This window comes from Brachycentrus maculatus, unplaced genomic scaffold (genome assembly GCF_059751285.1).
Source record: "Brachycentrus maculatus isolate JH-2025_06_01 unplaced genomic scaffold, ASM5975128v1 h1tg000326l, whole genome shotgun sequence".
Taxonomy (NCBI): Eukaryota; Metazoa; Arthropoda; class Insecta; order Trichoptera; family Brachycentridae; genus Brachycentrus; species Brachycentrus maculatus.
In genome coordinates, this window is record NW_028281075.1 from 3168376 (window position 1) to 3187387 (window position 19012).

General features: G+C 34.2%; 1 protein-coding gene across 1 annotated transcript; it reads right to left on the minus strand.

Moving 5' to 3' along the window:
- Positions 1-40: 40 nt before the first annotated feature.
- Positions 41-19006, minus strand: LOC148304303 (protein brunelleschi-like). Its single transcript, XM_088268731.1, has 18 exons — positions 18953-19006; positions 17991-18199; positions 17280-17370; positions 15947-16186; positions 15272-15576; positions 14744-14920; positions 13721-14347; positions 13460-13624; positions 13217-13377; positions 12037-12277; positions 7723-8219; positions 6581-6894; positions 5592-5673; positions 4988-5112; positions 3850-4010; positions 2146-2346; positions 1083-1290; positions 41-628 (listed from the first exon to the last, which is right to left on the minus strand). Exons 2-18 carry the CDS (start codon positions 18178-18180, stop codon positions 379-381), a joined length of 4035 nt encoding a protein of 1344 aa, XP_088124857.1. The 5' UTR covers positions 18181-18199; positions 18953-19006; the 3' UTR covers positions 41-378.
- Positions 19007-19012: the final 6 nt, after the last annotated feature.

A 19012-nucleotide genomic window follows, 5' to 3' on the forward strand; every position in this document is an offset into this window, starting at 1 on the left:
ATTTTAAGGACTTTTGGTAAATATAAACACCATTGTGAAATGTTTAATGTTTAATATGTAAGACATTCTAAAACAATCATGTGTTCAGACAATAAAAATAAGTAGTAATAAAATTGTATTCACTTAAAGGTATATTTATTTTATAAATAAACAATTTAATACAAATGTATGTTTTATTATTTAAGCTTCTGCATAACTCTGAAAATACAATTTACAAGGTTAGTGACAGTACAACTTATCTACATTTTTAAAATAAAAATAATGTAGATGTTGAAAAAGGTGTAAATAGAAAACTGTTATTTTTTTGCTAATTTTTTATAGGTGTGCTTTGCGTCGCTAATCCCGGAAACTGACAAATGTAAATATCCAGTATGTATTTCAATCGGCGACACTTATGGCAACGGGTGGAATGAACCTCCAAACATGATTGAGTTCCGGTAAGGCACAGTTAGGACCCTCGGAAGAGTAATCTGCAATGGAGTGGTCCAGTTGGGTAATGAGACAACTCTCTTCTATGGGCTCAGACGTAGAACATTGTATATCCACCTTGTATTGTCCGGGTGTTAAAAATATGACAGAACACTCGTGGCTGATCTTGCCCGATTCTTCTAACACTGGCAAAGTGACCCTGAAAATAGGAAAAACATTAAATACTGCTCTCCAATACTGCCATACAAAAGGCTGGCTACACACATTGATTTTCCATACTTGATTTTGTTATTTGTTTCCCTCTTATATTTATTCAATATGTATTACCCTGGACTGGTACCTGGTCACCTTTCCTTCATGTGTTAACGATCAAGGTAACACTGCATTTATATAATACAGTGCCCTATGCACCATTAGGTGCGGATGAGGGTTGGAAAATTGAATTGAATTGAATTTGTTTTCAAATCAAACATCCAGAATGCACAAAACTCATGCGAATACTCTGAGCCACTGACACAATTCAAATGGAAAAACGCTTAATTACAAAAAAAAAACAATTTGTTGGACATGAAGGATGATACTTTTAAAAATGGTTTCTGAAGTAAGATATTTTAGTTTACCACTAGTAAGCCAATAATTAAGTACAAACTTACTTATTGGAGCCTGCTGTAGCCACTCTATTATCAAGGCGATAGTTGTGAACCCCATTTTGGTGATCCTGGTAGAATTGCACAGATAAGCTTAGCTTCTTGAGAGGTCTGTCAAGATGATTAGATACAGCCACAGCTAAAGAAATGCATTCACCAGCTGCACAACTGAACTCCTCCTGAGGTTTGATGCATTGTGAATTGAAACTTACTTCTGCAAAATAATGGTTTCCAATTTTATTAGCCAATATTTTCCAAGTGACCAAAGAGAGATTATATTACAATTTATATTTGAAGCACTAAGTTTGTGATTCTCCATTTAATAATTAAAATGTAACTTTGTTTAAAAATCACTATAAATATTTTATTATAACCTAATTATAATGTCTACCGGTTTTGAAGCTAACCACTTCTTTATCAAGACTGATTAATACTAATTAGTTAATCAGTCTTGATAAAGAAGCGGTTAGCTTCGAAACCGGTAGACATTATAATTAAGTTATAATAAAATAGTTATAGTGATTTTAAAACAAAGTTAGATTTTAATTTTAGAGATTGATTTGTTTACCTTAGCTTAAAACGTTTCGGATATAGAATAAACACAATAAATGTTTTTAATAAAATAAATTGTGACATCAGATGAGATGGTGAGTGTAAATAAGTTTGAACAAGTTGTAGGCAGGAGACAAGAATAAAAAGTATTACTAAATCATAAGTAATCAATTTGATGTTTCTCCAAAAGTTATATAAGAGTGGGGATCGTTTACAGGGAAATTTTACCTGCCTCACTTCAAAATGTAATAGCTTTCACAGAAAATTAATCACTAAAAAGTACACAATATGTTGAAGACAGAGATAGACAATGAATATTGGAAAAAGTAACAGATGTTTTTTTCGTTGAGCATTAAAACATTACTGTATATTGTTTGTCTATGGCAGAAAAAAGAGAGTGAAAATAATTAAATTATTTGTTTATGAAAAATGAGATTCACTATAAGATTAGGAGAAAAGGATGAGCTTAATGCCAATTACAGTATTTTTTTCAAATTAAAATAAATACTTCGCATACCCCAATTCAGCGGCGACATTCGCACAATATCCATCATTCCTTGAGAAAGGGTAATCCCTTTAACTGATGCTTTTCCGGTTATATCTTCATTGAGTAGATGCCATTTAAGATCTACTTGACGACTTAAATGCTCCGAGCACATTTGCTCTATGCTATTCACAGTACTGGTTGTAATCGATCGTGGCTCTGAATATTCTTTTTCTAAAACAAAAACTTCAGTTACATTTCTTTCATTAATTAACCTTTTAACCACGTCAACTTTATTCCTGAGAGACGCCCGTACGCGGCGGTATTTCGCCGTTTTTAAAATGATTACTTTTATCATGTATTTAGTTAAGAAACGATTTATTTTCCTAAACAAAAACGTTCAATGGGATTCATTGTGCCTTTTTGATACTCTATAATACACTTGTGTCACATTAATCTTGAAATATATCGTAATATAAACAAATCAGATCGTAACATAAATAAATCAAAGCACGCATCGTGTGTCACTCTTACCCACTGGCGATGGGTAGCGTCGAGAGTGAGACAGATATAGGGCATGATTATGGCGCGGACTAATTACCGACCGCAAGATAAATCAGGGATCTGTTCTTTTATTTATCCTTGTGATGTTACAAATTATTAGTCAGATATTTCAACAGATGTCATAAGGCCAAGGATTGACGTATTATTTTATCCAAAGTTCCACACCATGAAAAAATCCCTCCAAGTTGAACTGAGGTTCGAAACTTGGAGCAAAGTAAAAACACATACGGTTATGTCAGCCGCGTATGGGGCATGTTTTATTAAAACACTTACGGTTATGCGAGCCGCGTGGATCCGGTTAAATCACAGAGCAATGGGCAAAAATTAATCTTTTCTCTCAGCAGTCATCAAACATTGCTTTATAACAAACAATAGTCATTACTTTTTTTTTGTAAACCGTGTTAGTTGAATGATAAAGAAGTTAAAAGTAGGATAATGAGTATAGAAATAAACACAAAATAACTTCAAACATTTATAAAACTGACTTTTTCTGGAGGATGAACATAAATATAAGCATATATTGATTTGTTCAATGCCACAAAAACCTAAATGGTAATCCGGCACACAATAATAAATCAATATTAAGAAATATATATTCTAGAATATCTTTGTACATTATCTTATTGATACCGATAGAATTTATCTAGGTTATTTGTCATGTTTGTTTTTTTCTAAATGATATTTTAGGCTACAACGTACATATCATGCATCATTTAGGCTAATGTAGTCTGCATGTGTTTTTGAATTTTTTCATTTAAAACACAATTGTTTTATTCTGCACTATACATACTATGAAGGGTAAACATGCATTGATAGAAAAGCAAATGAGAGATGGCATAATAACTAAACATAAACTAAAATTCATTTATTGTTTCGGCATTAACTTTGTGGTAAGACATGTTACAATGATTAAAGAAAACACTTCGTTTTTTACCACTTGAGTTTTATTATAGACTACATGTTTCAGAAGTTAAACTTCCATCATTCAGGTCTGTATAATAGTTATTATACATGTAGTCTATAACATGTAGTCTATAATAAAACTCAAGTGGTAAAAAACGAAGTGTTTTCTTTAATCATTGTAACTAAAATTCAAACATACTGAAAATTAAAGTTAGATTTATGCATAGTTCTATTCAGGTTTCTGAAGTGTGTAATAAAATTAGTAATAACCTGGAGGGAGCGGCATGTTGAGTGGACAGCGGTCCAGTGGAACCGGCACCCGACATGACTCCCCTCCGCTGAGCAGCATGCGACGTCCCTCCCAGTACTCGAGTGCCATGTCTCCCGTAGTCAGATTACTCACATCCAGAACTAGGTACAGCTGGCTGGGACTAAAAACAAAAATGGTTAGTTGCAAATCAATTTTTTTAATAATTTATATGTGAAGCAACAACTTTTTTTCCATTTTATAATTAAAATATAACTTTGTTTTTAAATCAATACATATAAATATTTATAGTGATTTAAAACAAAGTTTTATTTTAATTATAATTACAAAATCTATTCATCAAAATAATGCCTGTATTCGATAAACATGTCTAAAGTTGACCAGTTTAAATAAAACTCTCTTAAAAAAAAAAACATTAAACAGATCCTCGTTCGCTGTATACTACCCTCATCCATTTGTAATCATGATTTTTTTCTCATACTAAAAATTCTAAGCAAAAATTTTCTTACAAGATCGTGTTTAATTTTGTTTCATGAATTTTTTATTGTTCCTTTATACGTGTGAATGTTTTCAAGGATGCATATTTTTGTTTTATCTCTGTCTTGCAACAATCCGCTCATGATCAGTTTTTTGTCACGCATCAAAGTGGGGGAGATACTCTGGGCTTTTTGCCCAGAGTATCATTTTTTATGTTAACTCGAAAATATACAATTTTGACTTATGATGCACATTACAAAGTTTTCAACGTTCTATAAAATGCCACAATACACTAAGTATGCGCATAGTTTGAAATGTCATATATCGACCTCTCTTATTGCATAGTTGTGAAGAACTGTAATTGGTACTCATGATTTTATTTTTTGTATTCTGATGTATCATATATTGTAACTGTTGTTCTTTCTTCCAATAAAATAAAATAAATAAAATATGTGGTTTTAAAAGTAAATTTAATTAAGTTTAATAGCGGGTATTTTATTTAGGCTAAAAGCTTTAAGTAACGGGGATTTTAGAGTTAACAGTTTGTGCCAGTATACCCACTATATGTTATAACTTTCGAATGATTTTATTACTTTTGTTTACAATTAATCATGACAATTCAATCTCATTGGTAATAAGCACGGCCACATCCAAATGACTTACACTTCAGCAGGTAATACGTCCCAGTGCGTGATGGAAACACTAGGTAGCAGTTCCATGTTGATGTGAAGAGCTCCTTGGCGACAATGCGTCTCTTTACCCACTCCACCAGAGTATCTAACCATCATCTGAAAGATTATCATCCATTATTGTGAGGTATATACAATTCTACTATTACAAATATGAAAAAATGCAGTGCCATGATTGTTTGCAATTTGGCACCTCCTCCCATAATACCATAGTGTAGCAATTAATTGTGATGTATGTATTAATCTATGTACAAGTTGAATCTATGCCAGTCACGTGCGTTTACAACTTAAATGACAAGTTGAATCTATGCCAGTCACGTGCGTTTACAACTTAAATGACAAGTTGAATCTATGCCAGTCACGTGCGTTTACAACTTAAATGACAAGTTGAATCTATGCCAGTCACGTGTGTTTACAACATAAATGCCTATCAAACTCTGATTCGAAGACTGTAAAAACCTTTTGACCTGTTCCTAATAAGCTAGGTGCCAATTTTGCTATGCATACAAGTGATATGCATGAGCACTGGTAGTTACTGCTGACCTTTATAATATATTGATTTTATATTTTATAGTTACCTGGGCATCTATCTGCCTTCCCTTTGTGGGTGGCAACACAGATATTGGAGCAGACCAAGCCGTGCTGTGCGAATTCACCGATCTAAAATTTTGAAATCGGCTCAAATTGAGACAGAAATAATGAATATCAAAAAGTCATTCACATATTAGCAATCAATCTTTGTAACGGTTGGAGAGCTAAAATTTATCTGACAGACTTGCTGATTAGATATTTGAAAGACCCGGATTGAAATCCAGAAGCAGACACTATTTTAATATAGAAATGTAAACGTTAAAGTAATATACAAACATAATTACGTAATACAGTTCCAATAATTTTTCTCAATTATTTGAATTATGCAATATATAATACGCTTTGTATTTTTTATTAACAACTTAATTAAAATTCTTATAAAAAATCTTAAATTTATAGTTGATAGCTCAAATAATATTATTTTCAAATATATAATATTATTATTTTCTCCAACTATTCAACGATTTTTGCCACAAGTATATTAACTTTCACTCAAAGTGATTTTTTTCATATATCGCTCACTCCTTTCAACAATGTCATAAATCAAAAAACTTGATTTTTCAGGAGATCGGTTTTTAAAGTTTAAGAATATAATAAAATGTATTAAAAATAAATATCAAGTGACTTATTGAACTGTTTACTGTGCAACAGATCTTTTTAGGTAAAACCTGAAGGTTTTTTCTGTTTGAAAAATATTTAGTATATTTAAAAAAATAATTAAACAATATCTTTTCTTCAAAATGCAAAAACAAAACTTTCTACCCTGTAGCGGGTAAATATTAAGTTAAAATATATACGGCTTTTGCTGGGATATAGTACATTTTCTGGGCATTCCGAAAACATACACAACTGAAAATTGACAATTTTTGATTTATGACATTGTTGAAAGGAGTGAACGATATGTTACTTTGTACTTTATGATCGTTTTGCCAAATTAATGCTTCCCGGCAATTAAAGGGTAAATTGTATACACTACCTGAAACTTGAGGAAAGTTGGTTTCTCATAGGATAAGAAGTATTGGTGTGAGGAAGCGAAGAGTTAGTGTGCGGCAATGAGCTGCCGGCTTGGTTCGGGGTGGGCGAGTTCACTCGAGATGGAAGACTGTTCGAGTTCAAGCTGTTGGGGAACAAGGCATCTCCTCCGATTCCGCCAATGTCTAAAAAGTCTGCCTCTGCGTACAGGCGGAGTGTGAAGACAGCGGTGTTGCCCGGTGCAATGGGGAGTTGCTCTTGGATCTCTTCATTACTCCATTGGAACATCTGAGACTGCAGTGTGCCGTCTAATGTTGACTAAAATAATTAAAAACAATTATGAAGCGATATTATTTATTGATTCGACATTAACTTTGTGGAATGACATGTTGATTTTTTTATTTTTATAATTAAACACTTGTACAACCACTTAATGAGTTTTATTTCATTACACATGACTAGTTTCGAAAACTAACAGACGTTTTCATTTACAGGTGAAACATAAAACTTAACAGTTTTCAAAATTAGTCATGTGTAATGAAATAAAACTGATTATGTGGTTATACAAGTGTTTAATTATAAAAAAAATATGAAGTGACATCTAGAATGTGATTATTTTTAATACTGTTTAGTTTAACTTAGTTACACAAGTAAAAATGACTGAAATAATAAAACATTACTTATATCAAACCAGTACAATTTTGATATAACTGGAGCTGAGAGATGCGGAAGTTTTTCGACTGACTGATTACTTACACCCAATGGGGTATACTGTATGTAAACCACATTTACTGGTTTTTGGAACTTCGATATACATATGTATATCTTCATGCGATAAGGACCATATTCATATGCGAGTTCAAAGTCCCGGTAACTGGTTTGGCATGTGTGTTTACCAGAGGCCAGTAGATCAGACCTGCCGACCCAGAGTAGCTATGTCTATAAAACTTACTTCGGTTTTAATTCATTGGATATTCAATGATTAGTCTAATTAAGAAAGTAAACACAGGTTTGCAGCATTAATATTTAGCAGAAGGTCAAAGTAGATAAACAACTTTTTTCTTAATATTTATGGAGATTAACTGATAGATTGACAATATATGGATTAGCATATAGGTAGGCACCATAGTGATAAAAATTAATTACCTGTACTGAAACGTCGATGAACTCAATTGGCACGTCGCTAGTATTAGTGAGTGTGATGTTACACTCCGTACTTTGCCCGTTGTACAAAGAAACACTCGCTGAAGATATGATGTTCTCGTAGTTAGGTAGAGTGCTGAATGTAGGAGAGGGGGGGAGGTTTGTCTCCAGAGCCATTATCGGCAAACTGGGAATAACATCAATGGAGTACATAGGCAAGAACTTGGACACCTCTGGCATGTGTTTCAAACGACAATTGGACTTAACGCCGAGCGTGTGAGTTGAATAGCCCTGAATATCCAATTGGCCGTATTCTTTGGGGGTTCCGAGTAGAGTCACCAGCGTAGGAATGTCGGGTTGAAGAATAACAGTTTCAGGAATGGACTCAAATACAACTCCCGATGTCAATAGTCGCATATTAGAAACCTTCAGCTCAAACGGCAGAGGGTTAGTTAACTTTAGTTGAACTTCGCACGTATCATTTTCAACCCACAAATAATCTGGAAAGAAAAAACCTATTTTTAATTAAGTTAAGTATTTTTGCGCCTCCGTAGTGTAATGGTCAGCATGCTCGCCTGCCGTTCTGGAGGTCCCGGGTTCGATTCCCAGGGGGGTGTAAAAAATATAAGTGATTTTTTCACTCTAATATTTATTCAATATTACGCTGGACTGGTACCTGAAGTGGAGGGCTGATCACCTTTCCTTCATGTGTAATCGATCGAGATAACACTGCGTTTATATGAAGCAGTGCCCTATGCACCATTGGGGTGCGGTAAGGGATTTATTATTATTTATTAAATATTTTTACCACCTTTGACTATGTTATGCTAATTTTGTTTTAAATTTATATACAATATTTAATCAAATCTACACCTTTTTACAATTAAAAAAAGTCTAAAATTATGTTATGAACTAGTACTATTAACCCTCACTGTACATCAGTACCCAATGGTGCATAGGCCACTGTATCATATTGACACAGTGTTATTTTGATCATTAATTATCTGAATGCGAGGTTATCAGTCCCGCGCTTCAGGTACCAATTCAGGGTAATGTTCAACAAATATTAGAGTGAAAAATTATATTTATGAACATATACCTTTACAGTAAGGCGGCGAAAACAGTCAGATCATTTTACCACTCCCCGTATATATTTACAACACACTACTAAAATTATAATCTACTAAAATTGAGTATGTCAATATGAAAGTGTGTACATAATTTCCTTCAGTGAGATTTTTAAGAGTATATCCAGTATATTTTTGTGAGTTATTCCATTTTTGACTACCGTAAAGTGGGTATACTTTGCACCATGGGTGATACTTTGCACCACCTTCTGTAAAGAAATTGTGGAGCTGGTCATCTCTGATATATGTCATTTTTCATTCTACTTTCTATTGTTTCTGATAGATGGCACTTAAATCTACTTTTTAGTTTACAGAAGTAACAGTCGGTGGCCATTGCTTCAATGCGTTTTTCCTGTCCGAACGTAAAGAAAGTTTTCTGTCAGAAAATTGTGTCTGAAAAAATCCAGTGTAATCAGTATACTGAAACAAGTTACAATAAGTGAGTGGTCTCTAAATCTTAGATAGGTAGGCCCTGCTTTTCTCAAATGCTGTATTTTTTAGTTACGTTGTCAAGTTTATGTAAAAAAATTATTTTTTTAAGAACTGACTTGTATTGACCTTATTTGGGGTAACATTGCACCAGGTGCAAAGTATCCACAAAAGGCCATAGTTAATTAATTTGATGAAAAGTCTTAAAACGGCTAATACAACTTGACATTTTTGCTAAATATCTATAGGTTTTGTGTACTTACTTACTTCCTGATGGTATATTTTTTTCAAAAATGTCAAGAACACACAAACAGCGGCCTTATGCCAGACGATACTGCGATTTTATACCGAAGAGAGTGGAGCAGTGTTTGAAGGTCATTCGAAATGGTACAATCAGGCAAAGAAAGGCTGAAGAAATTTTCAAAATCCCCAGAAGGACGATTAACTATAAGCTCAAAGGTCAGCACACAAAACCTGTGGGAAAACCTCCTATATGTGACAAGGGCGAAGAGCAATCTTTCGTAAACTGCATAGTAGACATGAGTGAGTACGGTTTCCCAGTGAGTGTTTTTAACATTCGCTACATTCTAAAAGCCTATTTGGATAGATTTGGCAGAAGAGTACGAATATTAAAGAACAACGTACCAGGCTCTGTATGGATATGATCATTTTTGCAAAGACATAAAACCTTGACTGTTGCTAAAACTAGTTAGTTGCTTAATCGGTTGCCATTAAAAGCGTATGACGATGACGTGCGCCAGAGTTTTCAACAGTTTTTGGAAGAAAACAGATTCAACCCAAAGAATTCAGTATTAAAACGCAGGAAAACGATACCGATAGAACCAGGTAAGAGCATTGCTCACGATCCAAATGTCGAAATGAACGTTGACGAGACACAAATGCTACCTGAACCAACTACATCAATGATCCCACCTTCCGCATCGAAACTTCCAGAATATCTAGCATTAACTGATAATAGTTCACACGGAAGCTTTGAGGAAGAGGGAGAAGAACAAAAACGATGACTGAAACCAGTTATCGTATTTGTTCTTCTGTTTCATTAGGACCAGTAAAAAAGAAGGTGGAAGAATATGTCGTATTTCATTATAAAGGAGAAAAATTTTCGGGACAGATTTTGGAAATAAAGAAAGACAGAGCTGTTAAATCCATGCAGGAGAGTCTCAAATCGTGGAAGTGGCCGATGAAGGATAACTTTCTTCAATATTCTTGGAAGGATGTAGTGGGTTCCATAAAAGAACCGAAAATGCAATCCAAAAGAGGTTTCTTTACCGTCCCGGAACTTGACCATATTTAGACCTAATTTCATTTTAATTCCTATTACCTATGTAGTACGATATGTTTTAATATCCACCTTTTATTTTATATAATTTTAAACCTTCAGTATTGGAAAAAAAAAACATTTTTGTTATAGTTTTCAATATTTTTTTAAAAAATATTCTATCAAATGTCTTATTTTTCCATAATTATACAATATTATAATCTGCATTTAGCGAACTGTGAGCCAAAACCCTTCATAAGATGCAACGTAACTTGTAGGATAGTCTTTACTTTGCATCAATTTGAATTCTAGTACGAAAAGTGTAGAGAAAATATCATGGTTTTACTTTACCCTGGGATACTTTGCACCAAAATATAAATATAAAAAAAAAATACAGGCAAAATAGATAAAAAATTAAAAATGTATCAGACATGTTACAGGTATATGTGTTATTACATTGCGATAGTTGAAACCTCAGAAAAAGTAAAAAACCTGATCTGAATAGACAATTTTTTGAAAAAATGCAGTATTTTGGTGCAATGTATACCCACTTTACGGTACTTAGAAATAAAAATTTGTTTCCATTTAAAATTTTGCTTAAAGATTTGCTTAAGATCTAAGTAGCTTATTCTTTTAAACTTATAACTCATATAGTACATAGTTATTTATTAACTTTAATTTTTTTCATCTTTTTTATTTTTTGTTTTCTGTTAAAATCAAATATTTCGCTCACTTCTTTCAAGAACGTCATAAATAAAAAATTAACAATTTTCAGTTGTGCATGTTTTCGGAATGCCCAGAAAATGTATTATATCCCAGCAAAAGAGGCATATTTTTAACTTAATACTTACCCGCTACAGGGCAGAAAGTGTTGTTTTTGCATTTTGAAAAAAAGGTATCATTTAATTAATTTTTTTAAACATACCAAATATTTTTCAAATAGAGAAAAAGCCTTCAGGTTTTACCTAAAAAGATCTGTTGCACAGCAAAAAGTTCAATAAGTGGCTTGATATTTATTTTGAATACATAGTATTTTATTTTTAAACTTTAAAAACGCACGATCAGGTATGCCAAATACTTGAAAGTGGTCAGGTTAGGAGTCGTAACAATCGGCGGGTATGTATGAGGAGATGCATGAACGTGGAAGAGGCGAAGAATGTTTGCAAAGACAGAGTGGTGTGGCGTTCTATTCTCTCTGCCTATCCCTGCGGGAAGCGGCGTGATGGTTAGTTAGTTTTTTTAAAAGCGTTCTGAAAAATCAAGGTTTTTTTATTTATGACGTTTTTGAAAGGAGTGAGCGATTAGTAGTTTATTTTACCACTTTTAATCTATTTATATTTCTCATTTTTATTATACTATTTCCAGTTCCCTTTATTATACCATGCCACGCCTTTGTATGATTTTTTTTTTGTACTTGTAATTATAATATATTGTAAAATGAAAGTATAATTTTATATATTGCAAATTAAAGAGGAAACTGACCCATTTTTCCCGTGGGCTTCTTGGGCTTCCTGTCCAAGCTGCCAAAGTGGATGGGCGTGAAGAGAAAGGGGCCTGCGGGGACCCGGGCGGTGGCACGCGGGCGGGGCGCGCGGGAGGGCGGCGGGGGGCGCGGCCAGAAGCGCCCGCACTGCGGCACCTGGCTCAGGTTGGCCGGGGGGATCACCTGGCCCCACTCCAGCACCAGGGGCACCGGACCCCCCTCGCACTGGGCAGATAGAGCCTTAAGAAGAGAGTTTCTCATTATTGACAGGTTCATCGTCTCATATAAGCCAGTTATGCACTTCCACATTATGTACATTTAGTTACTCTTTTTATTAGATTTAAGTTTTGTGCTGACATTTCTTGATGGATCTGCATTTTATAAATTAAAATAACAACCATGTAATTTTTTTCACATGAATTTTATTTGACCAGCAACCCAGTTTGATGTCGGTTACGACGAAACCTACGGTTGCTGGTAAAATGAATTTCATATGGAAAAAATTACATAGTTTTTATTTTATTCTATAAAATGCAGACTTTTGGTGAATATTGAATATTGGCCATATGCTCCACCTAGCGAGCGAACATGGAAAGAAGAAAAAGATAAAATGCAGATGTCAGTACAAAACTTAAATCTCATTATCTATTTCATTTAGCTGTTTCTACATATACCAATTTATTTATCAATTATATTTTTTTTGTTGACAAGACAATAAAAGGAATGCAATTAGTTTTTTTTTGAAAATTTAATTTCATATTTCTTTTTTAAATTTTGGGTAAAATATTTTGTCAAATTATTTAAGGTATCGTAATCGTATGAACAAAATAGAATTATGTTAATTATTGTTGTTTAAATGAATGAGCTTAACATTTATTTATTTAGGTCCTTTATTTGTTTACCTGACTTTTGAAATGTTCTAATTAAGTTTTGCAATTAGTTAGAATTTTTATAAAGATTTTAATGATTTATCATTGACAGTATTACAATAAATTTTTCAGTTTCTGTATGAATGGCTGATATCACACATAGATATTTTAAATTGACTTTTATTCACATTGTTTGTGGCTTCATTATCGATAATGAGGGATATTGTAGGCTCAGGTTTAATCTAAAGCCGCATGATTTTCTTTAAATGAAAGCTAGAATTGGATTTCCGACAGAAACATTTTCTTTTACCTGAAGTTGGATAGCGAGATCTCTCTTCTCTTGAGTGCTGAGGTGTGGCCACATAGTCTGCAGTAAGAAAGTCATATGACGTGTAGCTAGGGCGGGGTGTCCCATACGACGCGCCGCTACAACCAACTCTTGTAACAATTGAATTTGCAATGCCGGCCAACCTAGAGTGCGTACAAATGTAATTGTTTACATAATTCTCATGATTCACTTCTGAAATCTCAAATGAATACAATGTATTATTACCAATCTGGTGTTGAACAACTTGATTAGGATCTAGGCTCAATTTATGTCCCGGGAAACTATGCAACATGAGAGAATAGCAACGCTGCCAGTCAGGATTGGGATTGTTAGGGCTCACTTGCCTAGTCGCTGCTAACCGCTGGCAAAACGCTACTTTTCTTAGAAAACCTGTACAAAAGTGTAATTTGTTGTTACACATTATGCGATAGATAATAGCAAACAAAAAAATGTGTTGATAACAGCAAATAAACATTAGAAACTTACCTATTTCCTGATACATTTCAGATAACGTATCAAACCTTTGAATTTTTTCTTGTTCGCTCAGATTCAAGTTAATCAGAATAACATTTTGTAGGATATTTGCAGCTTGAAGGCTACTATTTTGTTCCACACATATTCTAGCAGCCTTGAATATTGCCTCAGTTTCAATAATACCGGCATTTTTATAATTACTGTAGTATATGATCGCTTCCTTATACCTTTTGATTATATCTTCCGCGGAAAGAATGTATTGAATATGCATCTGCGAATGTCTACTGTGGCCAGATTCCGAAGGTAAAGACATCCTCTGATTTGGTTCCATATCGCTCGAAGAGGCCACAGAATCACTTTCGGCGTTATCAGTTAGAGAAAGCCTCGATGAAGTGTCGATACTATCCGAAGAAGAGGGGGGCGTGTGGTCACTGTGAACACTCACCGGACTAGATGGCTGAACTATTTTGGATGGAGATAAAATTATATTTTGGTTGGACAAGATATCAGCTTGTTGTTGAAATAGTGATAGTGAGCGTGTTTTATTGGGTGAACTTTCCTGTAAGCTTGCATTCCGTTGAAGCGGAGCGGGATTACGAAGACTAGGATACAAGAGAATAGCAGATGCTGCACAGAGACCTGAAAATGTACACTTCATTGTTAAATCTGTTTATAGAATATTTTAACAGCACTAATCTCAAACGTAACTTTCCACAATTTTACAAATGTTTGATAACGATGTTGAATATATTGAACATGTGTCAAATTAGGTTTATAAATTTATAGACGTGTTTGCAAAGAATGAGTTACTTATGCATTTATAAAAATATACATATATATATTTCCCTTAAACCATTAGGGTGTCCGTAAGACAATGGACACTTGTCACCTCAAATCTCTCCACTATGTTAAAGTCTAGTTAAAAAATTTAGCACCCTAAGGATATTTCTGTACTTATAAGATATTTATTTTAATTTGTCAAATAAAATGAACACTTTTGGCTAAGTTGATCTTATTTATGATAAGTTAACTCACCTTCGTAAGCAGCTGCCAGCCAAAGCCAGTCATTAACAGCTTTGAGAGTTTCAGCCGCAGAATGATATAAACTCAGGCAGTCGGGCACAAGACCAGCTTGTAGGGTCAAATCGGCTAAATGCTTTGTCATTCTACCCATGCTCCGCTTCTTGTTGTTACGGGATTCCATATCGAGACCTAAAATACAAATTCTTACCTTTACCTTTACTGCAACACTAATGTGCAAAGGCAAATAGCCGCGAGTTAAAAACAGTAGTTTAGAGATAAACGAATTTATAGCTAACTTAAAATGATGCTTTATGCCAAAACATGTATCAAATTACTACAATTTTGTGGCTATTTGGATAATGAATAACTCGGTAAAGGAAAGAGATAGAGCAAAATCTGTGATTGTATATGAGGCCAGTTATAAGAATGCTTAGAGCTGTGTTAAGCCAAACAGCCGCAACTTGAGTTACGGCTAGTTGCCTTTACACATTAGAGCACTGTAATGTATTATGTATGTATAATTCCAATCTCGCTGCTTACCAATAATATCTTTTTTTTCAAAAGGAGCTAAAATCAGCGAAACTTTCTCTAGCTTCTCTCTAGATCTTTCTAATCTTTTGGATTCCAGTATCCAAAACAGCGAATTGATATACTCTTCTAAATTCCTTTCCAAATCAGCACACGGATCAGATTCACTGTAGAACATAGCTCTCGTTTTGAAATTGGATGGTGTCGTGTAATTCTGTTCATCCTGTAGAGGATTACTAACGCTCAATGAAGACGGCCTTTGGAAGCTGTCGACTGATGATAAACTGTCGGATACTTCACAAGGAAGAGATGAAGTTCTGCAATATAATATAAAAAGTTAAATAAAACTAAAATTTTACACTTGTATTAAAATATTCTTCTCCTTGAAATCCTTATCCGCACCCCATGGTGCATAGAGCACTGCATCATATAAAAGCAGTGTTATCTTGATTGTTAATACATGAAGGAAAGATGATCAGCCCTACGCTTCAGGTACCAGTCCGGGGTAGCATTGAATAAATATGAGAGTGATTTTTTTTTATTCAATTCAAATTATAGCCCGTACATAAACTATTCTATTCCCACTTCAATATTTTATTTCTTTCATCAGAATTTCACATATTATTATGTTAATAACACAATCATCGATAGAGTTTGTGAGAATATTACTTCATTAATTATACATACCCATCACTCTGCTGGGATGAGAGACTGCGTTCACTGTGTGCTCTTTCTTCTTCAAATATATCAGGGACATCGCTCACCGGACTGCCCTCGCGGTGAGGCTTCCCGGGCCCGAACAGCAGCGCTCGGGAGTCGTACAAAGTGCTCGAGTACTTCACCTTCAGAGACTCGTGAACACGGCAAACTTCGTTCAACTCTGTTTGGTTACTGTATTTCCCGAGTGTGACGAGACCGAGCAACCGCCTTGCAACGAAAAAACACAAATAATAAATATGCTATTTGGTCTAGCATAACTATTACATAATATATCAATAATGATGTATTAATTATGGGATTAAGCAAAGCTATTTGGATATTAGATATGTGAAATGTAAAGACAAATTTATAAATATACATAGCCATGAATACCATAATGCTACCTAATAAACTACTACATATTTTGGCTGGTACATGAATCGCTCAAGTACACACGGCAATCCATGGAAAGATCAATGCTTGGTTTTAGCCTGAGAGATAAAAAAAAAAATTAAGAACCAAAGTAGAGAATATCATGGATCGCATGGCAAAACTCAAATGGCAATGGGCAGGACATATAGCAAGACAGGACCCCACAAGATGGACCCAAAGAATTTTATCATGGAGACCTTGGGAGAACAAAAGAGGTGTCGGAAGACCCCAAAAGAGAAGGTCCGACGACATGGTCACTGTAGGGGGTAAAAACTGGCTGCAAGCAGTAAGAAAGAAGGGGAAGACGCTATATCCAGCAGTGGAGGTTAGAGTCCTCATGAAGAAGAAGAAGTATATGAATTGAAAGAATGTTGATTTTTACCTATATTTTCTGAAATATTAATATATTATGAGTATGCTCCGAAAACTGGCCAAGTCAAAATAAAAAATTAAGTAAATTGACACATGCTTCATTAATTCTAAATCAGATTTTTTTACTTAAACTAGAATGTATGATGAATATTATAATAGAATTCGAAAAACAAATACAGAAAAAAGATTGCTTGGTAAATAGCAGTATTTCTTACACATATTTCAATGCATTCGGCATCATTATCAAACATCAAATTTTATATTTAAATAAAAAATGGACAGATATTACCACAATGTGATTAAAGTGTCAAATAAGTTAATGAAATTCACAAAACACTGATCATTTTTATTTAAACGTGCTTATGTCAAAATTGCACGGATTGACTTCGTAATATGCTCACAATATATTTTATTTCACATTGAAAAAGTCCAACATTATAGGTGAGGTTAGGTTAGGATTTTTTTGGCTTTTGGGAGGAATCAATTACAGCAGATACGTAAAGTGGAAAATGATTACCTGTGAGTTTGAAAATCTCCCCAATCATTATTCTCCACTGGGTGCTCTCTGACGTACCGCACCCAAATATCACGAACATGACCAGTAGAATCTAACCAAACAAAGTTAACAAGTAATATTTCAAATTAACACAATTCTCAGAAAAAAACTGTTTTTCAATTGATAAATATAGTACTTGGCTTGGAAAACTCCATATAAGTACTTCTTTCCCTTATCTGCACTTGTGCGTCTGCGGGACAGAAATGTTATAGTGTCAACTCAGGACTTGAAGAGGGTGTAAAGAAGCAAAACCAGCTTACTTACACTCTAACACTTCATTTAAATAATTTCTTCATCTTTACAAAAGTGTTCAATGTGTTCAAATGATGTTTTCAAATGTTTCTTAAATATGTGAATATATATCCAGGATTCGGACCTCACACACAAATGAAAGAGTCTCTGCTTAGTAAAAGATTTCTTCATCCCACCAAAGATGTCTCTAGTGAACTCTCGCATACTGTGTTTTGAGTTTGATCAATGTATTTACAAATTTCAAGAATTTGAGTAGTGTGGTTGTCAATCATGGGTCGAATCAGTGAATGTTACACATCTGTAGTGTGATCATAAAACCAGCCTGTGTCGGTCGTAAGCCCTGTAAATGCCTATGTTGAGTTCTCTTCATCTATGTAGAGTTGTCAAAAATAATTTAAATAAATATGGGTTAAAAAATACCTGTGATTTTGACATTGTTGACTTTTTGTATTCGGTCGAAGAGTTTATTGAAATTGCGCAGCGGGCTTCCGAGTCCTCGTACCAGCAGTAAGAGAGTGGCGTGGTGCGGGGCACTCTGCCCCCAGTCGGGGCGCGCCGCCGGGGCCTCCCCGCTCCCCCCCGAGAGCATCACGCTCACAGACGAGCGCATTTAACACACATCCAATCGACTGGAAAACGGACATTCTATTTATCAATCTTACAAACTAAGAATTCCATCAATCTTCACCCACTCTCAAGCGCAGACAAATTGACTGTAAGCTCAGTTTAATCCAACTACATATGTAGAGGTCCTCACCAAACTATTACGTTTTCATTATAAATTATTTTAAGTAATTAGGAATTCAAGCTTGTAAAATTGTTACGTTTTGGTGGGAAGAAATGATTTGGCATCGGTTTAACACAGGATTAGTCACATTTTGTCGCAACTTTAATTAAGATTTCAATAGAATACTGTAAACAGAACAGATTTGCATTTAAATGATTTTTTTGTGTAGTATTGGAGATGTAACTTTTTGGTGAGGACCTTATAGATAGGAGGATATTATATTTAGTTTATATTCAGACCCGAAGATGGAAGCAACTGTAGCTTGCGAAACAAGTCATTACAGTAAAAGTGTTTTCATTTACAATTTCAGCATGTTTTACCACATAGCGAATGCCGAAACAATAAATAAAATACAATAATACATACTAGTCACTTAATTTGGATTTAATGTCAGGTTCAAAAAATATTAAAACACCCAAATAAAAGCATGATGTTTCTGAGGTGTAATGTTTCAATTCATTGTCAACACAACAGTTACGTGCTTACTACGCAAATAACAGATTTAACGAGTATAACAGAACGCACAAAAGGGTTTTAACGAATACGTTAAATTTTAGAAATCAACAGAGAATATTTAACAAATAATAATATTTACCTAGAAATCTGTCCATTTATATTTGACATATCAGCTGAAAATTTTGACGCGTGTAAGCCA

Bases quoted from the DNA above. Each gene is read 5' to 3' on its own strand.
- LOC148304303 (XM_088268731.1), bottom strand. From the start codon at position 18,180: ATGCGCTCGTCTGTGAGCGTGATGCTCTCGGGGGGGAGCGGGGAGGCC. The intron at 12,278-13,216 runs GTAAAAGAAAAT...TCTCTTCTTAAG, and splicing joins ATCTCGCTATCCAACTTCAG to GCTCTATCTGCCCAGTGCGA. The intron at 5,113-5,591 runs GTAACTATAAAA...ATAATCTTTCAG, and splicing joins GAAGGCAGATAGATGCCCAG to ATGATGGTTAGATACTCTGG.